Genomic DNA, 26,637 nt, shown 5'->3' with positions numbered 1-26,637 from the left:
TGCACCTATTGAATTCATTAAAACAGCAAAATCATATTATGACACATTTATTCTTTCGCCAAAAAATGCCCGTCACTTTAGTAATGTCGTAATGCAATGCAACGAACAACTTCAATTAAACACGCGCAGGGTAAAAAATACGCGCTGGAACGCTGGAAGCAGGAAGAGTTTCGTATTCGTATGCAGTTAGTTCAAAAAGTGAAAGGGGGCCGGCCGCCGGTGCTGGCGCTGCGGTCGCGTTTGTAATTCGTGTATGTTTTGGTTTGGATGCCTGTGTTGATTCGCATCAAAATAGAAACAAAAAGTTCAGACTATTCACAAGGCGGAACGAGGTAACCCGGTTCACCTTTTAAAAGGTGAATAGATCTCTGTCAGGATGGAGTCGATTTTGGAGCAGCAGCGGCGCTACCACGAGGAGCGAGAAAGGCTGATGGACGCAATGGTAAAAGAGATGCTGCACAAAAAACTGGGCAACCGAGAGATTATCAACTCGGACCACCGATTGAAGATGCTCCTGGATGTAAGAATCAACAAATAAAAATCGCATTCATCAAATTCATTCAAAACTTGGCTCATTTCAGCATTATTCGGAGAGCACGTCTCATTTGAAGGAGCTCTACGAAGACAAGGACGGACTCAGGAAAGAGGAAGTCTCCCTTTTGTCAGGACCGAATGAGTTTGGCGAATTCTACACCAGACTTCGAGGGATCAAAGAGTTCTACAGGAAGCACCCCAATGAGGTAATTCATTTTTATAAAATTTGACGCTTTTAATCATGTTTCTCCAACCAATCCAGATCAGTGTTCCCATGTCTGTGGAGTTTGAGAATATCACAAAAATGAGGGAGAACCCTAGCGATGAGGCAGCCAGTAAGTAGCAGATCTTTCAAGTTAAGATTTATCATTTATAAATTATTTCATTTTAGACTTGGTCGAGTTTACTGATGAAGAAGGCTACGGAAAATACCTCGATTTGCATGAAATGTACACCATGTTTATCAATTTAAAGGGTATTGAGGTAAGATCGATCTCTAACCCTTCTTGTTCTATTTGAAACCAATTTAATAATCACAGAAAGTGGATTACATCACTTACCTGACGACTTTCGACCACCTGTTTGACATTCCCAAAGAGAGGAAGAACATGGAGTATCAAAACTACCTTTTGAAGCTGCTGGAATATCTTGATGATTACTCTCAAAGAGTTAAGCCTCTGCTTTCCATCCCAAGTGAGATGGATAGCGTGGTCAAAGAGTTTGAACAGCAGTGGGAAAGCGGAACCTTCCCTGGATGGCCGGTGCGTGCCTCGTGATTTTTGTTTAAAAGGGGTTTAACACTAATTTTCTGTGCAGAAAGAGGCTGGCAGTGCATTGACCAACGTAGGTGCACACTTGGATTTATCTGCTTTTTCCTCCTGGGAAGAACTGGCTTCGCTCGGGCTTGATCGACTCAAATCGGCCCTGATGGCGTTGAACCTCAAATGTGGAGGGTATGACATTTTATTGAAAATAATATCATTAAATTCGCGAAATTTGCAAGTCATGCAGGGTCAGAGTTTTATCGACCCGGTTAAAACCGACCTGGTTAAACCAGATAGTAAAACCCGGGCTTTCTAAGTTTTTCATTTGTAACAATGAATTGGGAGATATTCTCATTTCCATATCAACTCCCTTCTATATTTAAAACAATAAAATTAAACCACGCTTGAATTCGATTTTGTAGCACTTTGGAGGAGAGGGCACAGAGATTGTTCAGCACCAAAGGGAAGAAAGACTTGGATCCATCTCTGATGGCCAAGACCAAGAAAGGGAATAAAGCTGCCAATGCCAAGCTGGTCGAGCGACAGAGAGAAATCGCCCACCTCGAGGCGCAGGTGTACAGGTACTTCTCTTATTGTATTAATTTTCAGTACTCTTGACTAAAAGGCCGCATTAGATTTGCTGAGATCCTCTCCGAGCAGAGGAGTAACACCAAAGAAAACGTTCAGCGAAAGCAGGCACGCACAGAAGGAGAACGAGAGGAGTCGGATGAAGAGGAGAGCGCCTCTGCGTCAGAGGACGAAGATAACGATGACGTGCCCTACAACCCCAAGAACCTCCCTCTTGGCTGGGATGGCAAGGTGGGTGTCTGATTTTAAAAGAGTATAGATCTCAGCCAGCCGCCAGCGAGAATGGGTCAAAAATTAAAAAGTGGAGGGGAAAAAATGTCATCCGGCCGTTTAGACCGTTAAGCACGATCAAACTTAACATTAAAAATATTGTCAGGCACGCCAGCCACCGCCAGGCAAAAAATTCGGCTAAGCCGGTCCTGCCGCCCGCCGCCTTTAATCTGAGACCTCTAGAAAAGAGTGATAATTTCTCAATGTTATAATAATTTCAGCCGATTCCTTACTGGTTGTACAAGCTACACGGCCTCAACATCAGCTACAACTGCGAAATATGCGGAAACTTTGTTTACAAGGGACCCAAGGCATTCCAGAGGCACTTTGCTGTGAGTTTTATTATTCTATTATTCCAAACTTGTCCAACTAACAGGCGTGAATTTAGGAATGGCGTCATGCTCACGGCATGAGATGTTTGGGAATTCCTAACACGGCCCACTTTGCCAACGTCACGCAGATTGAGGACGCGTTGCAATGTAAGTAGTTAATTTCTGTTGCGCCATCTCTTCTAACAATCATTCGCTTGCAGTGTGGGAGCGCTTGAAACTGCAGAAACACATGGAGCGTTGGCAGCCGGAGGCTGAGGAAGAGTACGAAGACTCCCTTGGAAACGTCGTGAATAAGAAAACCTACGAGGACTTGAAGAGGCAGGGTCTGCTGTAGTCTGTTTTTATGATTTTTTTGTCATGGATAAATTAAAGCGTGGTAACCCAAAATTAAGACACACATATTTCTTTGATAAAATAAATCATTAATACGAGTACAAATAAATACAAATTTCTTTTTACCAAATAAAACAAGGTTGCATTCTCGCTGGCGCTTCTTCAGTCAGTTGAACTGCAGTTGGTCGGTGTAGGCGTATATAACGCTGCTTTCGCCTGTGCTTGGTCCTTCGCCTGCCAAGCCGGTGATGTGAGCAGCTGAAAGAGGGTCAATTGTAAATTCCTCAATCAAAAGTGGAATGTAAGGTCATGCACTAGCTTTTATTAATGCAACAAGCGAGAAAAGAAGAAAAAGATGCAAGGTACACAGTCATGCAAAGTCAGCGGAGGTTGTCGAGACAACCCAAGTCAAAATCAAAGTCTGCAGCGGAAAAATTGTTAACAGAGCCAGAGGTATTCGGAAAAACAAAAGGCACAAGACTTGAGAGTAAGCGATTACCAAATCCTTCATCGACGCTGGCAGTAACCTCTTCATACATGGGGGCGGTTTCTGCGCCAGGAATGCTTTTGTCATTGCCTTTTGTAGTCTGCAAAAATAAGGGGGGTTAAACTTGAGCCGTCACGTGATTGAAAATAAGACCTCTCTGTATTTCTGCAGGTACAATTTGAGCGGCTCAACATAGTTGTCAAAGCCAAGGTTTGTCATTGCAAAGAGAATGTCTTCACCATTGATGGTTTTTCTTTTCTCCATGTGACAACGATCACTGGCCTCACTAGTGATGAAGCTGATAAATTCGGACACGCATTCCTGAACACATTCTCTTGCATCCTTTGCGATCTGAAACAGCGCAGCAATTTTAGGGTTGAAATTATAATTTACTTTTACAAAAATAAGCCATACATACCTTTCCAGATTCAGGGATCGCTTTCTTCATGATCTTTGCTACATTGGCGATTGGCAGAAATCTGTCTTGCTCACGGAGAGGCTGTCCAGGTCCTTTGTTCATGTCATCTGTATCATCTTGGCCCGAATCGTCCGAGTTCTCAGCAAGAACGTGTTCGCCATCATCTAAAACACACAATTTATACAAACTTCAAAATATTATCATAACCTTCAATTTTTACCATCAGCAGTAATGTACGTGCCCTCCGCAGTCTGCATGAACGCAGCCACATCGTCTCCACTTTCACTGTTGTCCATTTCTTGAGTTTGTTTTACTCGTTTTACTGGCTTTGGTCAATCTCTTTTTTGGCGGTGCTTTGATTGCAGCAAGCGGTCACCGCAATCCGAATTCGCAGAGGGCAAGGCTATCAATAAGTTGTCCAGTCCAGTCGCCTCCAATGTTTACAAAACTTGGTATGCGGCGTCGTTCGGTATTGGCTGTTCGAATGGCGGCATCGGCATGAGATGAGCAGATGAGGCCATGGAAGCGGCGGCGGCACAAAGCTGCGCACGCACGCGCTTTTTTCACAATGATGCCTGGTAATGCCATCTCTTTATTGATTGTAGGGCTATTTTCCAGTTTTCTCATAATAAGCATAATAAGGAAATTAACCCCGCGAACCGACTACCCTTTATCATTATCCTCTCATTACTGGGATTAGGGACTCAGGTCAAAAGTTTTATGTACGTATTCCAATAATAATTATTGTTCACTCAATCAAGTGACAATGAAAAGTATTTTTACATAATTTGTATGTATTTCTTTGCGTGAAAAATTTCATTTTAAATTAAATCTGTGGCGAAAATTTCTACTAGCGAAGCAAAGTCATGCATACTTCAACAGATTTTGAGTCAATTTAGTCAGTTTTAGACTTCATATTAATTGTAAGTATGATTCAAATAGGTTAAAATTGAATGATTCATTGGATGATCCCGCAACGATTAGCTCAGAAAAAAATTTGATTGATCCTCTTTCAAAGACTAAAATAAAATCAGAACTCAGAAAATATAAATTTGAACATTAAAAATTAATATTTTTTACGGGAAGGTCAGGAATAATATTATAAGAGAAGTTTCTTCTCAGCAATTTATTGATCATTCATTCTATTTCCTTACATTCACCGTGCTCTATTAATATGTTTCAATGCAAACCATTCATTCAGAAAACAGAATGTGGTTTGGTACACAAAGCCATAGCATATTAATTGTAGAATATTTAAAAATTGATACAGTATCAGGCACAACTTGGGGAGGTCTTGACTAACAGTGATTTGGATCACAACTGCTTGGCCGAGTGCTTCAACTAACCTTTGGAATCGTCATTTACGCAATCAAAACAATGTCCAGAACTTCCAACAGCCCAACAATATATGTAATGGTAAAAGTCGATCTTAATCTATTCATTTCTCTTCCTTTTGGATGCGACTTCTTCATATTTAATGTACAATTATACAGTTCGTAAAGTTTAAAAGAGCATCTTTTTCTTTACTCTTGTGTGTATATATGCGATTAATATACAATAAAATGTTAACATCCATTAGGGGGGACTCTGCAGCATTTACAGCATTAGCATCTTTCCAAACTGAACTGACTACGTCATAAAAATGAGACCGTTGATATGACAGTCCTGCTAGCTTAACTTACACACGCCTCATTTTTTTTAAAGACTACTGTTGTTGTCAAACTTTGGTCCAGGAGTGATACCAATATCTGCATAAGACTTATCCTGGTGCAACTCGACGGCTTCAAACTTCTTCAGTACCAAGAGGGTGTAGAACTTTTGAGCCACCTGCAAAATAAAAAGGAGTTAGCACAATTCGTAACACGTCATTCTCAATTTGGGAAGCTGTAGAATCGAACATTACCTGCTTGCGGCTGTTGCGGTGAGTCATCTCCGAGAAAAACATGGGCTTCTGGGACGAAGCGTCAATTCTGCTCTTCAGAATTTGATACATGTGCGCTGCTCTCTTGTTCAGCACTCTCTCCTCGTACTGTTCATACGTTTCGTCTGTTTGCTGCTCCTCGGGCGGTCCGACGCTGTGCGGGAACTCTTCGTTGTCAAGGTCGTGCCACGGGGTGGTGGGGCCGTGGCCGCCGGGTGTGACCGCGGGCGGCAGTTGATCGTCGTAGCCCATGTTGGCCATCAGCGGCGCCTGACTCTGGTCATAGCCGAGGTTCTCCATGGCCGGCATCTGCTGCTGCTGCTGTTGGATCGAGTGCAACAGACTCTGGTCGCTGAGTGCGTGCGGGGTCGCGTTCAACAGCAGGCTCGGGTCAGCCAGACTCTGGTCGTGGTGCATCAAGGGCGCGGGGGTCGAGTGCAGCTGGTTGCCAAGCACAGACGCACCTAGGTGGTCTGGCGTTGGCATTGGGTGCTCGGGAGGAAGGAGATTGGACAGGTTTGACATGTCTGGAGGCAGGACCGGCGGCATCAAAGGGGTCTGTGGCGATTCCAAGATCAACTGGAAAAAATATCGCTAGGTTTATAAACAGAAATACGCATCTGGACGTGGAGAAAGGTATCTAGACGATTTCATTTCATGCTCATTCTTATTGTCTTACTACAAGTAAAACCATCATACCGACAAGAATTTTGAGTAATTTTTCGTCCCATGAAATTAAAAGAGAAAATGAAACGTTGGTACATTATGGGGTCTTTTTGGAGATTTTCTAAACACTTAATGCAATAAAGCAACGGCCAAAAATTATAATCTACCTTAGCAAGTCAGAAACCAAATTCAGCCTGTAGGTGAATTAAAAACAATAATAAGACCAAACACTTAAAAAGAGCTTCTAGATTTTGGGGCCGTCGACGGTGAGGGCGGCAAACGGACCAAAGAGATGTAGAATTTTATGGCAAGTCTGATAAACTTTGGTTTTCACTGTATGACCCATAGCAGCCAAGTTAATAAATTTTAAAGCCCAAAAAAAGGAGATAAGTCACATTTCAAAATTTTGTTTTCCTTTTAGGGCCCAGGCGGGGTCCTATGGACTGGGCGATACCTATTCCGGAATCAATTGATGCCCCCTCAGTAGGGAATGTCCACCTGTGAGCGATTTTCCAAAATTGGACCCCTTTTCCAAACTTCAACGATTTCATACGGCCAATTTTTCGAAAAAGCCAATAAAAAATTTCACCGTAACACAGGCTTTATCCAAGGTGCGGAAGCCACTTAACCATATTAATGTTACTCTTACCGGTGGGTGTTCCTCTTCAGGGTGTTTGCGTTTGCGACCAGGCTTGCCCTTCTGAGGTGTGGCAGGAGTTGCAGGCGGCATCAGCATGGAATGCGGCTGATCAACTTCCGCCAATCCCGAAGCTGCCAGGTCAGCTATTTGACCAAGTACAGATGTGTCAGGCGCCCCTCGCACCTGCTCCAAAACCAGCTCTCTGTCCAAGTCGCCGTAGGTACCAAAGTCTTCGTTTTCTGACGGTTTGGATGTAAGATGCCTCAAGTAACACTAAAACATCAAACAAATACGGTTATATCATTCAAATTTTAAGACAATTCGAAGTACCTTGAACAATTGTCTGGCAGGAATGGGTCTTCCAGGCAGCGCGAACAACTTCTCCACGCCGCCACTCTCCTTCCAATGCATGAGTCGTTTTGTCGGCGGCGCCAAGTCCAGGGTGGTGACAATATCAGACGTGTCTGACAGCTGAGCTTTCATCTCTTCTCCAGATATATTTTTGACCTCGTCGACAATGAGCTTTCGCTTCCTCTTTGCCTTTGACAAGCCCTTAACAGTCGCTGTATCTACAGGTGCCAGAGCAAAGCTCTCCTCCTCGTTGTGAATCAGGGTAGTCTGATCTGCAGCTCGGTCAGCATCACCACCAATATCTAAAAATGAGACAGATTGTCAATTTATACATTCTGAATTGTTACATTGAAATTTCATAAGCTTACAAAGTATTTTTAGATTTAATTAAACATTAAAACTTATGAAGCTTGAAACAAACCCTTGAGGGACATTTTTATTATTTTTTGGTACGTCAAAAATGAACCACTGATTGATTTTACTCAATTTACTGAGTCTAGAAACAAAAATTCAGGTAAATTGAGCAAAAACTGTATTTTTCAAACAATTTAGAAATTTTGGACTATTGTCTTTGTCTCCAGATTTTGCTATGATCAATGAATCGTCAAATTTCCACCACTTAATGTAGTTCTCGTTTTGAAAGGCTACACGATTTAAATAATTGGCCGACATTTTAAATTTAAATCACTTCTTGCGGTTTTTTAAATAATTTGAAATAAACTCAACCAATTAGAAAAATGCTCAATCGAGAAGAGAAAACCCACCTGGAGGAAGACCGAGGTGTCCTATGTCAGGAACGCCAGGCAAGCCAGCGGTTCCAGCTGCGATTCCCAAACCAGCGCTGAGAAGGACAGATCCAGGTCTGCTGTTGTCGTCGTCATCACTGTGGCCTCCCATGGGCGATGGTGCGCCTCCAAAGTCCATTCCGTCGTCATCTGAATCATCAGAATGCGCGGCTCTTCCGAGATCTCCCTTGGACACCCCGACGAGAGCAGCAGCTGCTGCGGCCGCTCTGGCCGCTTCCTCCTGCACGCTTGAGCCCTCAGGAGGAAGGCCAGGCGCATCAAGCGGGGCGTCGTCGAAGAGACCGCCTTCGAAGAGGCCAGTTCCGATGATGTCCTGGCCGAGGTTGCCACCAAAGCCGTCGTCCCTGATTGGAATGTCGATGTCCATTGGCTGGGGCGCTGCTGAAGTTGAAGGCCTCACGCTCCTGTCAGCCCGGTGGTCGGTGACGTTGTGGTCGCTGAACAGCAAGTTACCCTGGAGAGAAATAATCTGTTAAGTAGGGCCGTTAATTAGCAGGTGCAAAACTCATACCTGGTCAGCAGCAGAGGCGTCCCTCAGCAGGTCAGCTGGCCCAGACTCATTGCGGTCAAAGCTCAACATGTCACCAAAACCTTCATCATCCACTCCAAGGTTCTCAGCTCCTGGGGCATTGCTTGTGGTTGCCAGAGCCATGGAACCATAGTCCTCCCTCATAGTGATTTCCTCTGCTCTTGATTGGTTCAAGCTGAACTGGGCCTGGATGTCCACATCACTAGAGAGCATGATTTAGCCTTGATTTTGCTAATTTTAGCTTTGTTGACATACTTTAACTCGGGAATTGTTGTGTCGAAATCATGGAAGACTTCAGGCAAGGTGATGGTGTTAACGTTAGCTTCACGATTGTCTTCAGGCAAGTCTACCATGCCTGGGCGGAAGGCCATCTTAATTTTGACAAAAGCTTCATTGCAGTCAGCAAGCAGGTACTTGGCTTTGCGAGAGTAAATTCGCACCACGCCCAACAAAAGATGACCCGACGTTCTCAGAGCCATTTTGACCTGAAATTAAATTTCAGTTTCAATCATAATCAAACTCAATGATACATATTTGAAAATCAGAGTTTCAAATGTGTTTCTTAATACCTTAGGTTGCAGAATGCCGTCAACAGACTTCTCGATATTCGTCTCAAAAACATGCGCTTTGGTCAGCTTTTTATCCCAGTGAGCAGCAAGCCAAATACGGGCCAAAGGGCCCTTTTTGGCCAGCACGAAGTGAGCGTAAAACATCGCTTAACGCCTGTAAATAGGAGTTTCAGTTAATTATGAGCGCAATTTATCAACAAGGATGAAACGAAATGCTAAACAAAGAGGTCCATACAATTTTGGCGCCAAAGTGATCTAGATAGTAAAAAAATCGAGCAGTATCGCCATGCGAATCAACTGTTTAGAAATTCAAACACAAGTAAAAACCCTCAAACTGGTAATCCAAAATATTAGCTGTGTCTTTTTTAAAACTAATGAAAGTAAGGCCGAGAGAAAAGAGAGAACCGTTGTAATACATTGTAACATAGGAAGGTTAACGCCTCCAAATTAACTCTCAAAAATAAAGAGCGTTTTGCAAATTCCAGCGTTTGAAAACAAATAAATTGTTTGACATACTGCTAATTGACAAATTCTCCGTGGAATAGAGAAACTTCCTTTGAATATTGACACCAATTTAAATGATTTTCGTTCTATGGCATTTCTAGCAGACGCCTCCGTCTGTTGTCTGTTGCCTTCGACCGTCGATAGTGACGCACACAAGATGGCTGCTGAACACTCCCAGAAAAAAGACGCCAACATTACAGTAATAAAACTTAAAATAAAAAAGTGGATTTCATGCCAATAACTTCAAAAAATAAATTTAAAGCATATTATTTATACTATTTACATAGTATTTTTTTAAATAGAAGCAAAATTTCCAAAAATTAGCATTAAATATGATGATGTATAATTTTATTTGGCTGGTTACATTGCCGGTAAACAACATGAATAGCCAATCCAAACAACGCTGTTATTTTGAGGAAGTAGTTTCTCGCTGTATTGAAAACAATCCTTTTTCCCTCGTGTCGCTGTTGAAAACACCGGCGATTTTCTTCTTCATTCTGCACCAAATTAAACTACTAATCCAGCAAAATGGCGGTAATTACTCAACTTATTCTTATTAGTTAGCATTTCACATTCAAAAGGGTGATAATTTGCAATGATTTCAAGCTTAAAAGTTCCCTTGTCATTTCATCGACTTGCTATGGGTTTCTCTGCAGGTGTTGCCATTTATTAATGATTCTTTGTATAACTTTACCTGACTAACTTAAATTCAATGGCAAGAATATGATATTTAATGAAGCCTTTATATCACGTCATTCTTCAATCATATATGTTATTTCCAGACAATGCCGATGAACCCCAAACCCTTCCTCAACAGCCTCACTGGCAAGCCGGTGATGGTGAAACTCAAATGGGGCCATGAGTACAAAGGATACTTGGTGTCTGTGGATGGATACATGAATTTGCAGGTAAAATTGTCTAAAATTTCAATTGGCTTAAACTGGCTTTGATCCATTTCGCAGTTGGCCAACACTGAAGAGTACATTGACCACATTTGCACCGGCAACTTGGGAGAAGTTTTGGTCAGGTGTAACAACGTCCTGTACATCCGAGGCATGGATGAGGAGGATGAAGATGGCGAAATGAGAGAATAGTTGAATGTGATTTTACACTGTGTGAGTGCGAAAATTATGCAAGTGAGTTTATTTTTCTTTCTCAGGCATTAAATGAGAGTGTAAATGTCTTTGAAGCAGTTTGATTTACTTGTGAAGGAATGACACAACATTTAAAAACGTTAATTCTTTATTAGCTCATTAAAATTATTTACAAACAGATTTCTTGAGGGTGCAGAAATTTCACAGAAGGCACACAAAGTATTTGAGTTGCTTCTCAGTCTTTAATTTTTGTGTTGCAACTAGTGTCCGTTCACTTTGCTTTGCACTGTGCGTCAGATAAAGAAATAGGGACATAACTTAAAGCACATCATCTCCTGGCCAGCATTCTTCTTTTAATTTCTTGGCAGTGGCTCTGGTCACCATAGTCGGAGGTCACCAAGTTGCACAGGATCTCTTCCTTACACCTGAAATCGCAGCCCTTTTTCATCGACGTGTCTCCCCTTTTCACAGTAATCCTGAAAGACCAAAAATTAGTCTTTGATTTTAATTTTAAAAACCGCATCAAGTCGTACCCGTAAAAAGTTTCAAATAGCTTATCGTCGTGGACCATTCGAAGGGCAGCTTTGTAAAGCTCGGCGGGAGAAAGGTCTGCCAACTGCAAGTCTTGTCGGGCTGAGTAAAGCCGGAACCATCTCGGTGGAACGTCTGGACCAGCCTGGTTGGCTTCAGTCAGGTTGAATATCCAAGTTTCGTGGTCGGTGATGTCCTGTAATTCAAAATGTCAGTCTTTGGCTGGTGCTTCGGGAACTCCTCTGGTGCTTACCCAGCTTGCACCTTTGTAGCCTCCATCTGAATAGTAGATTTTGTAGTTGGGGTTCAGGTCGGTGTAGGTAGACACGCTACCGCCGATGTACGAGGTGCTGATCGGCTTTGCGAGGGGCCGCTTCCTTGATCTTGGCGCGAAAACCACTTTGAACTCTTCAAAATGCGTGTGACCGTAAAACTGGGCTGTGATCGTACGCTGGAACCTGAAATTTTAATTTATTTTCAGTCGTCTTGCGGAATTGTTATCATATTTATAGTTAACCTGTTGATAATCCTATCAAGCTGCTTAGACCAGAGACCCCAGCATTCGACTGACCCTGGTGGGAGGTGCCCAACAATGTGCACCTTTTCTTGTTTCTCCTCCGCCTTTGTCAATTCCTCCACTAACCAACTCAGCATCCCATAAGGATCTTTGTACTCGTAAATCTGCCACCTATAGCGAGATTATTATAAGTTTTTACTTAAATTAAGCTTTTCAGAGAAATTTGTGAAAAATCCTTGTTGCCTTTACCTGATGTACTGTCAATGAGAGCAAAAAATTTGCCAGGTTGCCGTTTAAATTTGTCAAAAAATCGGTTTAAAAGTTTTCATGCTAATCAACCGTTGTCATCACGATTTGCTTCACAATTTAGGGGAACTTCCCTTACAATTCGCGCACCATTGGTTAGATCGCGACAAGAGTGATCAAAATCGAGCCAAAATCACAGTCAAACCTTTTAATTTTTTAGAAAATGTTCAAAATCTGAAATTTAACTCGTCCTTGGACATGATTTGATTATTCCTCTTTGCACAAATAAACTGTTGCTAAATTTCACAAACAAACACAGCTTTTACAACTTACCAATTCAGGACATAACACAAATTCGAGTTGATTGCGATGATTCTGAAGCCAGGTTGCACTTCCACTGAGTAAAATCCACCCTGACGGACGGTTTCCAGGGCTTCAGCTGGTAGCCATTGCGACCAAGCCTCGGCGGCAGCGTCGAAAAGCCACTGGGTGGTCATGTTTGTAGGTCCAACCGGTTTCAGTGGGCCAAAACTGTAAAAAAATATATTGGCAAATTAAGGGACGGGACTTTCAAAGGACTCTTTATCTTCTAGGGCACCAACTGAACGCGAAAATACCGTCAAATTTCGTTTAAGATGGCGCAATCTAAATATTTTCCCAGGTTGCTGTTTAAAATTTTGAGAAATTTGGTTTAAAAGGTTGCATTGTCTCCCTACTCTAAAATCACGATTTATTTCATAATTTAGGGATATTTAGCTCATAATTTGTACCATAGGATAGATCGCAATGACAGAGATCGACATCAAGCGAAAAAAATCTGAAATTTATCTGTTCCTGATTTTTTAGAGATAGACTGGTGCTAAATTTCACAAACAATAACACCTCAATGAACCACTACTTGCTTTAATCAACAATGCACTATGTTATAAATTGTTGTCCTGTAAAGCCCTACATACAAAATTTGATAAATTGAATTTTAATCCAACTGAAAACTGTTCCCATTCGTAAATAATATCTAACCCTTGTTAATAAAATTTTTCAAACCTGTTCAATGGATGAGCTTCATGGTTGCCAATGGTGGGGTAGATTTTGATGTCAGGAAACCGTTTGGCCAGTGCCTTGTTCAGCTCCTTCATTATCATCGTATTTTCTTCGTTGCTCGAGTCCCAAATCGCGTGAGGCGGCAAATCACCTGTCATTATGATGTACGAAGCGTCCTGGTAATTTTTGTAACAATTATGATTTTAATCGTTTCTCGTGTCAGCATTGAAATAACCTTGTGCGTCTCGGCAATGTGGTCCAAGGTGGCCTCGATCGTCCTCCACGGCATGTCGCACCCCTTGTACTCGCCCCAGTAGCCCGCCTTGTCCAGCTCGGTCAGTTTCTGGTCCCGCTGGTGCTCAGGGAGGTACCTGCTCTCAGGTCGGCAGCACAGGGGCTCCCCGCAGTCGATGCTGGTCCCTTCGCGATACTCAGGGTCGAAATGGATATCGGTGAGGTGTAGGAACTTGACGGGCGTGGGCAGCGCCTGAAATAGATCATAAATGTGTAAAGAAAAATTGGAGTTGCTGATGGGGGAATTAATATAATACCATCGGCCGACGCGCAACGCGGTTGGAGCTCTTCGGAGGCGGCGTGGGCAGGGAGACGCTCCATTGGAGGCGGAGGTCGGGCGCGTTGCACGGGAAGCCCTGAAGTATGATGGAGCAGAAGCGAGTGGCGTCGACCTCGCCGGTGCTCAGGATGTAGTAGAACTCGGGCTGGAAAATAGATATCAATCGTTGAAATCGAATTCACGGTCGCACAGCAAGTTCATTGGCACGGCAATATTGTTACCAACGTGTTTGTGAGTTCGTTCATTTAATAGTTCATACCCCCTGAAAATTTTAATTTAAACAAGAGATGGATTATTTTATTTTATATTGATTTTTTAAACGAGTACGTACGATATACTGCTCCATGGCGGCGGAGCACACTTTGCCCGACTGGATTCTCAGGGTGGAACAGAGCAGGGTGAGGGCGTTGTGGACCGTGGCGTGCGACGGCCGCGACCTGGCCAGGGTGATCAACGTGTTGATGGCCGCCCTGCAGCCGAAACAGCTGAAGTTGTCGATGATCAGGTTGTTTCTGTAGGGCGCGTGAGACACCTCACTCGACTCAATTTCGTTTGTCTATACACACAAAGAAAAATAGTTTTAATATTCACACTAAAATTTAAAAATAAAATTGACCGCGTTCTCAACAATTTCCACCTCAAAGGCATCAGTCTGATGGAGTTATGACGACAATTAAAATAAAGCACAAATTAAATGCAGTTTCACCTCAACCTGTTTGACAGCGTCCGAGTGTTGGACAAGGGCTTCGGCTTGCGGCTTTTCGTCTGCTTTGGGGAGGTTTCTGCTCTGCCGGTCGAGGGGGTCAAACGAGGACGGCTTCTCCGTGGTGCCGCCCGTGAAAGTGTACATGACGTTCGCGAGCAGCGACCGCATCGAACTCATGATTCGCGCCGGCCAGCTAAGAATGCCGGCATCCTCCGCCGATTGCTGGACCACTGCAACAGACATTAACAAAAATGTCACTTATGAAACTGGACCTTTTACGAGTACCGAGAAAAATCGAAATGCGAGACACACTTGTCTTGCGGATTAATTAATGAAATGTCATTTCGTCACTTTTGGGTCTGGGTGCTGCGAAATTTTCGCAGACTGCTCCGAGACTGCGGCTCTTGCCTCATTCCCACGCGGCTCACGTGCGGCCGGCTGCAGTCTAGGATTTATACACTGCAGCCGGTCACAAATGTTAAAAATCGCCTCACCAGACGACCTTGGGAACTTTTTCTTTCATATTTCAGCTCACTGACCGACTCGGGCATTGCAACTCTTTTTCTTGAATCAAGCACAAGAATGCGATCTGCCAATAATAAACGAGTAATAGTTGTAATTGGACTTGCACTCGCGTTTTAACTCGCGCTGCACTTGGGGCAAACGTTACGCAAGATATGAAAGTGTCTCGAACACGCGCGGCAGCGTGTGTATTGACAAACAAAGTAACTTCTTCGTTTGCCATGCACTTCGCCGGCTCTTGGCGGCTGTTAAAAGCAACACTAAACTTGTTATTCAGCCATTTTGGTCAAAGGTCACCGCGCCGATTTAAAGAATAGGTCAAAACCTGCCTTGTCAGACGTTTGCATAATACGTGCTCACGATCCGATGTGAATTTGTTATTTTGTGTTTGCTTGGCAATTATCCGCGCACCAACATTGTTCCCACGAGGTGATGTGCAAGTCACATATTGACATTTTCTCTTCCACGCGCTGAAAATGCGCATTGTGCGAAGACGATTTTCGGAGGATGTCCTCATGAGTGAAAGTGCGCGAGGTCCGATCGAAAGGACATTTTATTGACAGCACACGCACACACTGCTCTACATACAAATTAAAGCAAACGCGCGCATATCGCACGACTTTGGCTTTCATTTCCAGCATTTAGATCGATCGAGCGAATTTCTTTTATTGGAAAGGTGACAAAGCCGATTTCAATCTGCGCACACTGTCGCCGCCGCCGCCGACGCAATTTCAGGCTTGTAATTATATCAGAACGCACGATGCACTTCACCTTTCAGCCGCTGCACTTTCTTTTGAAAGCAATATGACTTGCCAGCGTTTTCAATTTCATTCTCATTGTTTGCGGCAGCACAACGCCTCATTGAATAACTAACACCTAGCGCACTCGTTCAATTAGTGCGGCCTGTGAAGAAAGTACCTTTTGAGGTGAATCACAAAATTTAATTAAAAAAAATAGATCTCCGAGTGCTTTCACCGCAGCTCTCAGACTTTTCGTTACTAAATGATTTCAATTGCAGGCAAAACAATGTCCCCTTGTGTATGTTTCAACAGAAATCTGTCTTACTTAACCGAATCCAATATAAATGAAAGAAGAATCGAATGTTAATAAGGTTTAATCGCTTCCTACAACGTTTATTATATTGCCTCAGCTGCCGCATTTTTCAAGATCTTGTGTGTGTGTGTGTACGCTTCCAGCAAATTATATTGCAAAAGCATGACTTGACTATTGGCCAGCCAAAGGATTGCACCAGGAAGAAATCAACATATATGATCAGGCGATAAATGAGATAAACAGATTTATACAATGATGCTTTGTTGTGCCAGGGCGAAAATTCATTTAATATAGTACAATGACGAAATGAACAGGCGCACTGGCACTGCCCCTGATGGGACAAAAAGAACTTTTATCTGCGAGAGATCTGTGTCGATTCAGCGGCCACCAATAAATAAATACATAGGAGTATAGCGTGTATCTGTTATTGTTGTGCTGCTTTGTTTCACAGTCGAGTGGTGCTGGTGAGGTCAATGCCAGAGCAGTGAAAACTACACATAAATTACATTACAAATTGCAGCGAATGATGATTATTTCAAATGTTTGAAGAGATATGAATGGAAATGAAGCTGGTTTCTATTTTCATAATCATGTCATATGCGCGGATAAAACGAATAACCTCTCAGGATCGGTGGCTTAGTGTGGAGCAATAACCGCGAAACGAAGAGAGAGGGGCTTGGAGAATTTTATTTTTTAGGAGGAGCGGTTTATTTCAATGCTGCCGTAATCCGAGTTAGTCATCTAGAGTCCGGTGTGGAGTTTCCTCAACACCTAATGTCCTCAACTGCCCCCGAAAATTCGACATTGACGATAATGAACAGACAAATATGTGTGTGTGTTTTCTGTTTCGTCGGCTCGTGGCGCACATGGCCACAATATATGTCCTTCGCCTCGCGTGTGCAGATGCACAGTCATTTCGCTCCTGCGTCTTTTCAGCCATGTGTGTGTGTGTGTGTGTGTGTGTGTGTGTGTGTGTGTGTGTGTGTGTGTGGATAAAATGATCTCAGCGAAAATTAATAACTATTGCCGCGCGCCTCACGGTCATCAAACCGAGAGCAAAAACGTGCGGCTCGGATGTTTTGATGCGCGCGGCTGTTTGCAATTGTGACAAAGGGCCGTTTGACATCGAATAAGGGCCAAGTGCGCCTTGTGCAGCAGCGCTAACTCAATTATACCGGCGGTGATAAGTGTTATTGCATATCGAAAGTCAGGGCTGCATGTGTGTAATGACTAATCGCTTTTAGAATTTAAATTCCTTCCACCTCTGGTAAAATTTTCCGCACGCCATACTGCACTTTCTCTGGCAGAGTCACTAAATTTGACGTAATTTCGCCTGAACATCATCATGCTTTTGGCATTTAAATTCAAAACCTGAATGTTGGCTTTATTATACAATGGTGTGGTTGAACACGCGTGAAGCAGAAGCCTGAGAATTCACTCTCACATCAAATTTTGTGCTCGAAGGAAGAGCAATTGAGTGCATGTTGTTTGCGTCTTATTGCCATTTTTTTATGTGGGAAAAAATTAGCTCCTTTTACACATCTTTCACGATTGGTTCCGTCGAAGCAGTGAAAGCAAAATGAGCGCAACGAAAGCAGCTTGTGTGTCTCCGTCTCTATCCGCAGGTGAAAAGTGCGCACAATTGCGTCCTTTTACTGAAATTCGGCAAACTCATGAAAGAGCTCCCAGACGGTTCTTTCGAATTCAGTGTGTGGTGCAATTAAACGCGGTGCAAAGCAGAGGCGATTTGAATGAGCGAGCACGTATATGTGTTTGAAGCTCAATTTTCGGCAACAACACACACATCCTCTCATTGCGTTTGCTCAACGCGCATCCTTTTTCAGCCTACGCACACACACAGCAGTGAAAGTGCTCCAAATGAGCGACACACTCAGCGATTTGGAGCATTAATATCGGATCATCTTGCATCATATGTAGTGAGCGAAAATTAACATAGGAAAATAGTGTCATTTGATTACACTTGACAAATTCACTGCAATAAATTTAAGTAGAGCTTTACAGGCCGACAGTTAAGAACAATTTGCATTTTTGACTGCAGTAAGTAGTTTGTAAAATTTAGCAACAGTTTATCACTGAAATCCGGACTGAGGAGCAGTAAAATTTCACATTTTGCAAAATTTATTGATTTTTTCTCTTGATTTCGATTCCTCTCTTTGCAATAAATCTAACGGTGTGCGAATTTTGAGGAAAAATTCCCTAAATTGTGATTTAACGCTGCTTGATTAACATGCAAACCTTTGAGCCGATTTTCTCAAAAATATAAACGACAATTTAGAACAAATTTTAGCTTTTTCTTCATTTTAGATAATTTATTTCAAATAAATGTAAAATGGATTGATCACAAATTATAAAAAAAAGGAAATAATTGCAGGGCACTACCAAAAATAAAGCAGACTGACAAAAAACGATTCTTGGCCGCTTAACGAGTTTCTATGAAATTTGCATCAAACGTTGACCTCTTTCTCGAGCTGGAGGTCCATTTTTTCTAGGCCATATCAAAGACGCTAAAAGCAGCTGGTCAAATATTGCTCACCGGAATTTTCAGCAAGGCAAAGAGCACTGTGCGAGCACAATCGTGCCAAAGTGTGACATTTCAAAACCGCCTTGAGAGATAAAGCTCTCTTTATTTCGTCACGGAATCAGAAGCAAAAGTGTTAAATAATTAGTTTCGTGCAAAAATGCAATTGGCCTCCACGAAATCCATCTCCGTAAAATAAAGCGAAATAAAAGATAAATCTCATCATGAAGGTACCAGCATAAAAAATTAAAATTACTCAATTACGAGAAATTCTAAAACAAACACTGATGAGTAGAAAAAAATGCAATTGCTGGCTTTGCGAAGGACGCGCGGTAATTGCATGTATATGCCTCTTTGTAAATAAATGTTGTTTCAAACAGTCATTGTGCACGTGATATCGCCTGGATCAACAGTCAAGGTTGCTACTTTTTTGTCCGAACTGGGCAGAGTGGCTCGCAAAAAATATTGTTCAAGCGCTTCTCCAACGAGAATAAAGAATGGTCTTTCTGCCCGTGCCCCGTGTGTGTTATTTCCAACGAATTCTGCGGTTTTCAGATTTTCACAGACCAGTGGAGTGGACCCATCGTCAGGTTCCTGGTTTCTTCTCGCAAAAATGCGGACGACCGCAAAGGTCAAGCGACTCCTCCTTTTTTTCTTTTCTAGAATGAGCGCGGAAGAACAGAAATGGAAAACGGTGATGGTTAGGGATTCAAAAGTAGCAAAAGTATGTAGCTTCTTATTTAACGGGATATAATAGAGGTTAATTAGCGTTTGCTTTGCGGTGAAAGGATATAATATGCTTTTCTCAGGGTTGGAGAGTTTATTGAATTCTATTAAGTACTGTTTTTGTTTAAATTGATTTTGAAGAAACAAACAAACCAATTATGGAGTAAATCACTCTGAAATTCTTGGCATGCGCGTGAAAAAATGAAATCTAACGATCTCACACAGTTTCTATTGAAAGAGCAATAACAATAAGAAGCAGTTGAGTGTAAATCCTGACCCTATTTTTTCAAACTAATGAATATTTCTCAAAAGATATATTCTCTTTCTCATTCCAGTGTTGCAAATTTTTATAGAAAAAATGATAGTAAGATTCTGTTCCCATATCAATTTCACACCATGGTAAAACCAAAGTACAACAGGAAGCCCCGCAGGTGGTGTGTGGAGCAACATAATTGCGAACTGGTTGGTTGGTGTGTGGTGACCAACATTTGGTCCAAACCTCTCGAATGCAGGATCCCCGGCAGCGTTTCGCAACTTTAGAGGAAGTGCACGCATACGTGTAATTTAAATGCAGCTAGGCGGTTGCGTCAAATGCAGTCTAGCAGATCGTGATGCGAATCAGCCCTTCCACCACGCGTAATGAGCACGAGTTTATCTGCGTGTGCAATTTTCTGCCTTTTCAATTTCCCCGCCGTGGCCAGAAGCGACACATGCGTTATTTTTATCCCCACGATCGAGAGGTATAGATTTGATGTATTATCGAGATAATTAACGCCGCGCGTCGACTCTCTCATTACGCACTCAAATCACTTTCAATCTCGATGCCCGCCGACGTCTGCGCGAAAAGCGGATTCGAAAAAACGAGAAGCGCCGCTGGTTGCAAAATAGCCAGGATGGAAAGTATGTATGGCGTATTTCCTCTCATTTTATGTTTTAAATCATTTGGGCCTCGGGCGCAGCAGACATGTCGCGTGTGAATTGATAATTCGTACCGAAAATCTAGGTCAATAAACCTCAAAGCATCTCCAGAGGTTTTTAGTGCCAAATAATCCTTTTCGAAGCGATAAAGGTCTTTGGCCTCTGATAAATTGCTCAAACATGTTTATTTTTAAATGCTTTTTTCCTTCAAATTTGACAGAAACGTTTGGTAATCGCTCAAGGCTGGCGGGGAAATTTTCCAATCTACTGTCAGATTTATTCGTAGAAGAATACATTGCCTCTTTCCTTGTGTGGTCAAAACCTCTGACGAAAATTAACAACGCCTTTGTCAGGTGTATTGCATAGTTTATCCCAATCACGATAAAAAAGACCAGTAAATTTGATTGAGGCCACTGGTGATGATGATGAAATTTTTTATTATCACTTTGTTAATAATTATAATTTGTGGCTTTCGTGATTAGTTATAGCAAAACTCATTGTTTACGAAGAAAATAATTCGATCGCTGCTTATTTCAAGATTGAGATTAACTCAAAAGCTCCGAAATATTAAAGAGGATGAATGCACTTTAATTGCTTGTCAAACTGACAAGGAGCACAGGAACGAGATTATGGGTATTTCCTGAGAGACCTGATGACTTTCAAAGGGTCAGATTGCACATTTTCTGAAAGATCTCGTCTTTGCCGTTGCAACGGTGTGCAAATCTTGCAAATCGAACCATTTACAGTGCTCGTCAGGCCGTCAGGCGTCGTTAAAGAGGCTTCAAACTCGAATTGATGATTGAGGACTACCCTGGCGCCAGGGTTCAATATTATCACATGTTCTGGTGGTCTTTTTTGTCGTCATGGGTGACCCCCAGAATGTTCCGTAGGTCAAAATCGAGTTATCGTGCAATTTTTTTTTTATCACTTTTCACCCGAACGAAAAAACATTCTTTTTTAACCTTTGACTTTCTGTTACTCAAAAACCAAAGGTTATACCTTCATGAAAAATTCTAGGCATGATAAACTCACTTGGGGCAACATTTTACCCCAGATTTGGTAAAAAACACAGTTTATTGTTCTATAGCATCTTAAAACTCATTTTTGTGAACGCCAAGAGACCGTTTCTTCTAACAAAAATTCAAAAATTGCAGACCAAATCAAATCCCTCGTAAAAACTCCCAGCTCTTAATTTAAGGAAATACATTTTTGAAATTGCAAAAAAACATTTTCATTCCCGTCACAACAACAGAGTAAATGCGCAATCTGGATGATCAGGAGGAATTTCGATGTGATTTTTCTCTATTTATAAAGATAGCTAGTACGGGAAGCAATCAACGTGGGCGTAGCTGACTTTGCAGCAACCAGCGGGTAGGAGGGAAGAAGTGAAAATTGCGCTTTTCCAGCACTAGCTGCGATATGCATATATACGCTTAATGAGCTCTCAAGTGAACGCGGAAATGCGGCGCGTATGCTTTTTCTAGAGTGCGCGCGCGGAGTCATGACTTGCAGCGCAGCGCATGCATCCACCGCGCGCCACTGACTATTTGTCAGCCGCGAATAAATTAACTTTCTACACTTCCAAAGATGACCAGGTGCCCCGTAAATGTGTCGCGGCTATTATTAAATTATTATGCACGCTCTCCTGGTGCATTGTAAGGCAAACGCTGCCCCGCCGCGACTGCAGCCGAGTCAGCATGAAATTATATAATTCAGTAGCCGCCGGTCTTATCCGTCCGATTCGTTCGACGTACGTGCCGACCGCAAGGAGCAGACAATGAACTGTGAAACGGCACTTTTCGCACTTTCCTGGCTCTTTAAATTTTTTTCGCTTCCAGGCAAAGTTCAAGGAGGAAGTCCGTCGCTCTTACTCTCTCTTATATTGGCTTTGGAAAATATTCACCAAATTCGTTCGCAAAAAAAAATGATCTTGACGAACACCGAAAGAAATAAAAGACAAGGTATCAGCCTTGAACACTCACCGTTCGGTTGCTGAGCCAGCAGAATCGTCGACTGCAGCAGCACCAGGAGCAGCACCCAGGTACGCATGTTGATCGTCAGTGTTGTTCAAAAAGAGGCCAAGTGCTCTCCAATCACAGCATTTTCTGCAACAGGTAAGTAAGAGTCTGTCTCATGGACTCAGGGCATTGCAAACGGGGAAATTCGTGTTTACAAAAAATGTCGTAATGAAAGAGAATAATCCTCTCGCTTTCTTTGAGCAGATTATCACAGTCGGCTGTAATACCCGCGGTGGGAATTATTCAACGAGTGCGCGCAATTTTACGTGCATAATTGTCCTCTCATTCCCACAAACAATTAACAAATGAGAACTAATTCTTTCTGTCTTGAGGTCGTTGCAAAATTCCCTGTAAAGCACAACTCTAGCTCATTACGCAATTATCATTCATGCGTAGTGTTGGAAGTCTTAATTGTTATTCACACGGAGATTCATTGAATACAAAATTAAGATCGTTGTTTCGGATGGCTGTTCATCAATTAAAATTAATAACTTCGATTAGGTTCATTTATCAAAACAAGTCATCGCGCATTTATAATTACCAACTGCCTGCGTTTTACTATTTTTAATAAACTAAATAATGGTTTTATTTCGCGTGTCTTCAATAAATTTGATGTTTCGGCTCCCCATACCTCATCAAAAACTAAATTCATGACCACATAGGGTCTCTGAATCATCCACCTGTTGTAAACAATTCATGCTGGTTATCTAAAAAATCTCCAAAAATTAAATATGAAGTGTAATTTTTGATAGAGTCGATATCATCTTAAAATTTAATCATCGAACCTACTCTTTGGTTTACAAAAAAAGTAGCAGGTATTCGATTTTTAAAATCTAGCCCGTAAAATTCTGCACAAGTAAAAACCAAGTTTAATGATCATTAAATTGAAAATGTTGTTTAACTCTCGCGTGTGTCCAATTTTCTACTAATTGAACCATTTGTGGTTTGTAAATCGTTCATGGCCGTTCTCCGAGTGTCAAAACACGAATAATATTTCCAAATCATCGAGTTTGGAGTTGAAATTTAATGCCATAAATTCTAAAAATGCATCCTAGGATTCCACTGAATATTTAGTAGGAAATGTTGCGAGAATATTTTATCATTTTTAACGTAAGTACAATTTATGGTTGTTGTTGACCCATAAACTGCATATTGCATCCGACAATTCAAATAATTTTCAATTTTCGCCCTGTACCAATCCACTTTAATTGATTTCAAAGAGCTCATCACTTTTGTTAAAAATTTTGAAACATTTTGCTCTTTGCGCCAAGGATGGTTAAATCTGAATTTTTCCTGTTATTATTCAAGTAGACGATTTAAGAGATCCCTTCGTGCGTGATATAGCAAACAAGGAAAAATGAGAGATGATTTTCCTTTTGCCAATGGAAAAAATCAGTTCTCAATCAGGTACACCTGACCTTGCCTCTGCGTTGTGAACGAGAAGAATTGTGATTTCTTGTCGCATATTGCGTTACAAATTTCAACCCATGATGCGCATTCTTCAGCGTACCATCTGCAGATACGGTCAGAACTGTATCTAGTCGCAATTAATGGACTCTGATTCCGCGGATCGCTGCGGGAATTTCTGAATGATTCATATGGAAAAACTAGAAGGCCGATTATAATTAAGCAAAAATTGATTGGAACTGGACGCGCGTGCTCCCAAGGTGACAAAAAACCGTCAAAACAACAATATTTTCGATAACAGCTCCACAAATCTGCGCCGAAAAGTTGATCTTTTCCAAGCTCTCATCATATGGCGAGGAGAAAATTGTTGTTCCGATGCATTTGTGCAGAAAGTAAAAGTTCAAAGTCGTATACTTGCACCTTATGCGCTCACACATACACACTCGTTTAATGGCTGTATTAAATCCCGATGGCAACAATTTCGCGGTTTCGAGTAGAAACACGACGTCTCTAGCTTGGTGCGCGCAGTGTGTGTGTGTTCGAGTGCGGTTAGTTGATTGTTTTGCAATTTGACACACATCATTCAGCCAGTCGGATCTGAGAGAGGCGTTTCACAAACACACGCGCGTCTGATAAAACATAATTAATGGGTGCACAAAGAGCACATTATGGTTTTGTCAGAGACAAAAAAAATTATGCAAGAGAGTTATCTAACTTCTGGTTTTCACCTCACGCACGCTTATTTCCAAATCGCGACGGATGAAAAATTAGCTTTTTTCGTCACTTTTGTTTTATGAAATGATTGGCAGAAATGCGGGGACTGCCTCTCGCGATTTTCAGGGTTAAGGTCGATTTTGTTTTCACTCAAGGGTAACGGTACTTGCACCGGATAGGACCGTAAACAGGTAGCTCAACTAAAAATTATTGCTAATCATGACACACTAAATGTGAGTGGAATAAATATTTGTGGCATTTGTTTTGATTTGAGGTCATTTTCTGGAAATTTGCATAATCATTTTGAATGAAAAATGCTCTGATGAATTTCGTGGACACGAGAAAAGGACTTTTCATTGGAATATCTAAAACTTGATAGTACAATTATTTATTATTTGGAAGAAACCACTAACATCATTCGACCTGTCTTAAAATATAGTTATTTTTAAATTCTTAAGGCATTCTTAAGTAAATTTTCTGGTGTTTTATCACCTTTAGAGTGGAAATTATAAATAAATCGTAATATTTTAGGTTAAGACATTTTTAGAAAGACTTTTATACAGCCATTACATTGGACAATCCACGCAAACGATTGATTAATTAACTATTTCTGGTCGCTTGGACATTTGGCAATGGAATTAATCATCCTTGTGTTTTTGTTTCCTGTCTCTTGTGCTCCGACCTTTGCCGAAACCGCACAAAAATGCGTAGGTCGAAGATCGGAGGCTGCGCATGGAAGTAAAAGTCAATATCATATTTTATTTTTATGGCTTTGTCAGATTAATTTATGGGTCCATAAAGAATATAATTATCACCTCATATATCCCAATGACGCCGACTTTTTTCTTTCAATCGACCACATTGGGCCAATGTTGAAGATACGCTTGATAAATCATTGACCTTTCATGAGGATGAGCCGCAATTACATAAGAGACTTTTGTCAAAATAAAATTTGCAATTTTTCTTGGTTTTAATTTGTGTTAGTGTAACTATTAATATTTATCACGTTTTATTGGTCCAATGTTACCTGAATTTAAAAATAAAGTGGTTTTTCAGAAAGTCAAAAATTTATTTGTCTCATCAAGAAGAATCACTATAAACCGAAAATCATCGAGGTTGAAGATTCCTTGTCAAAAAAGTCAATTAATTTACCAGCCGGAGTTGCAAAAAAACCTTTTTGTTTCATGAAAGTAACAACGAGTATAATAGAAATTGAAACTATATACGTAGCCCAAGATCCAGGAAGCGCACGCGGCACGATCCGTGTCAAACACAAGTCTATGGTTGCAACCAATTTATATTTTAAATATCAAGCGCGACGGCTCCGCGGCTTACCTGCGAGTGAGTCAGGTTGTTCCTGAGGAAGCACCTGGGCACCAGCGTCTCGTCCTGCACAGACTTTCACTCTTGGTCGACTGACAGTGCGAACCGCGTCGAGCGAACAAAACACGGCTGCCGGCGTGCGGCGCAAATAAATGCAGGCGGCAGTGGTGTGGTGGCGGCACCGACCTGAGAGCGCTATATGCTCCATCAACCAGGGTCTTCCCACCTTGGCACAGCGCACACGCTCGCGTCATCCTGCTTATCTTCAGTAATTGTTATTGCCAATATTGAGGATGATTTATAGCACGCGATGATTAAAAAAAAAACAGTCGTGGAGCGCGTGTCAATATAATTAGAATTAGAAATGTCGAGTTTTTGTTTTGAGTTTGCAAATTGATGCCAAAATTCATTTCGGTGCTGGATGTTTCCACCAGATATGAGAATAAGATAAATGTCACTATTCTAACAACAAACCAAAATATCAAATTTAAAAATAGCAGACATTATATATGTGTCGAAAAAACCAAGTTTGACGGAAAAAATTAATGCCATTTTCCGGAAAAATTGAGTGAAATCTGAATAAACGTTCACAAAAATGAGAATACCCCGAGTTCCAATAATGCTAAAACACTAAACTTTGTGCCAAAGGATCAGCCTAAAAACTTTTAAATTTAAACCATATATTTTGGATATTTCCAAATTTGTGTAATTGTGTACTAAAATTAGAATTTTTAATTTCTAAAAAACGTATACGCTTTACTTTAAAGTGAGTGTAGTACATGCCGAGAAGCTTTCAAGATGATGTTATCCTCTTAGTTTTTGAGTCACAGAGTTTCAAAAACGAGTATTTTTGAGTTCAGGTGAAAAATGAGAAAATCAAAATTGCACTATCGGTTGATTTTTACCTTCGGGGGTCATCTCTGAAATGAAATAAGTCCAGCAGAATTAGTGAGAAATCAAACCCTGCTGGCGTCAGGGTAGCTCTCGAGCGATCGT

The 26,637-nt window shown here is 41.6% G+C and overlaps 5 protein-coding genes across 5 annotated transcripts; 2 read left to right on the top strand and 3 right to left on the bottom strand.

Annotated features, from left to right (window-relative positions):
• The first annotated feature begins 269 nt into the window (after window positions 1-269).
• On the top strand, window positions 270-2,879 carry noi (splicing factor 3a subunit 3 noi). Its single transcript, XM_065484600.1, has 11 exons — window positions 270-520; window positions 582-740; window positions 797-869; window positions 926-1,017; window positions 1,074-1,295; window positions 1,351-1,487; window positions 1,721-1,879; window positions 1,934-2,117; window positions 2,378-2,488; window positions 2,545-2,635; window positions 2,689-2,879. Exons 1-11 carry the CDS (start codon window positions 377-379, stop codon window positions 2,820-2,822), a joined length of 1,506 nt encoding a protein of 501 aa, XP_065340672.1. The 5' UTR covers window positions 270-376; the 3' UTR covers window positions 2,823-2,879.
• A 10-nt stretch (window positions 2,880-2,889) lies between these two features.
• On the bottom strand, window positions 2,890-4,202 carry Nf-YB (nuclear factor Y-box B). The gene is made up of 5 exons (XM_065484601.1): window positions 3,947-4,202; window positions 3,727-3,890; window positions 3,462-3,659; window positions 3,321-3,408; window positions 2,890-3,079 (listed from the first exon to the last, which is right to left on the bottom strand). The coding sequence occupies exons 1-5, from the start codon at window positions 4,020-4,022 to the stop codon at window positions 2,988-2,990; spliced, it is 618 nt and encodes a 205-aa protein (XP_065340673.1). The 5' UTR covers window positions 4,023-4,202; the 3' UTR covers window positions 2,890-2,987.
• A 635-nt stretch (window positions 4,203-4,837) lies between these two features.
• On the bottom strand, window positions 4,838-9,880 carry vtd (RAD21 cohesin complex component verthandi). The gene is made up of 9 exons (XM_065484024.1): window positions 9,725-9,880; window positions 9,209-9,362; window positions 8,895-9,124; window positions 8,622-8,841; window positions 8,069-8,564; window positions 7,284-7,606; window positions 6,963-7,226; window positions 5,630-6,226; window positions 4,838-5,553 (listed from the first exon to the last, which is right to left on the bottom strand). The coding sequence occupies exons 2-9, from the start codon at window positions 9,350-9,352 to the stop codon at window positions 5,425-5,427; spliced, it is 2,403 nt and encodes an 800-aa protein (XP_065340096.1). The 5' UTR covers window positions 9,353-9,362; window positions 9,725-9,880; the 3' UTR covers window positions 4,838-5,424.
• Window positions 9,881-10,105: 225 nt separating this feature from the next.
• On the top strand, window positions 10,106-10,895 carry SmF (small ribonucleoprotein particle protein SmF). Its single transcript, XM_065483996.1, has 3 exons — window positions 10,106-10,246; window positions 10,495-10,620; window positions 10,675-10,895. Exons 1-3 carry the CDS (start codon window positions 10,241-10,243, stop codon window positions 10,804-10,806), a joined length of 264 nt encoding a protein of 87 aa, XP_065340068.1. The 5' UTR covers window positions 10,106-10,240; the 3' UTR covers window positions 10,807-10,895.
• A 41-nt stretch (window positions 10,896-10,936) lies between these two features.
• LOC135939534 (sphingomyelin phosphodiesterase-like) lies at window positions 10,937-25,794 on the bottom strand. The gene is made up of 12 exons (XM_065483995.1): window positions 25,654-25,794; window positions 22,162-22,284; window positions 14,422-14,651; window positions 14,047-14,271; window positions 13,693-13,860; window positions 13,377-13,628; window positions 13,145-13,317; window positions 12,434-12,631; window positions 11,855-12,025; window positions 11,591-11,795; window positions 11,340-11,533; window positions 10,937-11,282 (listed from the first exon to the last, which is right to left on the bottom strand). The coding sequence occupies exons 2-12, from the start codon at window positions 22,226-22,228 to the stop codon at window positions 11,135-11,137; spliced, it is 2,031 nt and encodes a 676-aa protein (XP_065340067.1). The 5' UTR covers window positions 22,229-22,284; window positions 25,654-25,794; the 3' UTR covers window positions 10,937-11,134.
• Between the last annotated feature and the right edge of the window lie 843 nt (window positions 25,795-26,637).

Source organism: Cloeon dipterum, chromosome 3, assembly GCF_949628265.1.
Source record: "Cloeon dipterum chromosome 3, ieCloDipt1.1, whole genome shotgun sequence".
NCBI classification, from domain to species: domain Eukaryota; kingdom Metazoa; phylum Arthropoda; class Insecta; order Ephemeroptera; family Baetidae; genus Cloeon; species Cloeon dipterum.
The sequence above is the reverse complement of the archived record's forward strand: the minus strand, read 5'-3'. Positions and strand labels throughout refer to the sequence as shown.

Excerpts from the sequence above, each read along its gene's own strand:
- noi (XM_065484600.1), top strand. The coding sequence starts at position 377 with ATGGAGTCGATTTTGGAGCAGCAGCGGCGCTACCACGAGGAGCGAGAA. Across the intron at positions 741-796 it reads ACAGGAAGCACCCCAATGAG|ATCAGTGTTCCCATGTCTGT; the intron begins GTAATTCATTTT and ends CAACCAATCCAG. Across the intron at positions 870-925 it reads CCCTAGCGATGAGGCAGCCA|ACTTGGTCGAGTTTACTGAT; the intron begins GTAAGTAGCAGA and ends ATTTCATTTTAG.
- LOC135939534 (XM_065483995.1), bottom strand. The coding sequence starts at position 22,228 with ATGCGTACCTGGGTGCTGCTCCTGGTGCTGCTGCAGTCGACGATTCTG. Across the intron at positions 13,629-13,692 it reads GCGTTGCGCGTCGGCCGATG|GCGCTGCCCACGCCCGTCAA; the intron begins GTATTATATTAA and ends GATCTATTTCAG. Across the intron at positions 13,318-13,376 it reads ACATTGCCGAGACGCACAAG|GACGCTTCGTACATCATAAT; the intron begins GTTATTTCAATG and ends AAAAATTACCAG.
- SmF (XM_065483996.1), top strand. Across the intron at positions 10,621-10,674 it reads ATGGATACATGAATTTGCAG|TTGGCCAACACTGAAGAGTA; the intron begins GTAAAATTGTCT and ends TCCATTTCGCAG.
- Nf-YB (XM_065484601.1), bottom strand. The coding sequence starts at position 4,022 with ATGGACAACAGTGAAAGTGGAGACGATGTGGCTGCGTTCATGCAGACT. Across the intron at positions 3,660-3,726 it reads CGATCCCTGAATCTGGAAAG|ATCGCAAAGGATGCAAGAGA; the intron begins GTATGTATGGCT and ends GCGCTGTTTCAG. Across the intron at positions 3,409-3,461 it reads ACCTGCAGAAATACAGAGAG|ACTACAAAAGGCAATGACAA; the intron begins GTCTTATTTTCA and ends TTATTTTTGCAG.
- vtd (XM_065484024.1), bottom strand. The coding sequence starts at position 9,352 with ATGTTTTACGCTCACTTCGTGCTGGCCAAAAAGGGCCCTTTGGCCCGT. Across the intron at positions 9,125-9,208 it reads ACGGCATTCTGCAACCTAAG|GTCAAAATGGCTCTGAGAAC; the intron begins GTATTAAGAAAC and ends ATTTAATTTCAG. Across the intron at positions 8,565-8,621 it reads ACGCCTCTGCTGCTGACCAG|GGTAACTTGCTGTTCAGCGA; the intron begins GTATGAGTTTTG and ends ATTTCTCTCCAG.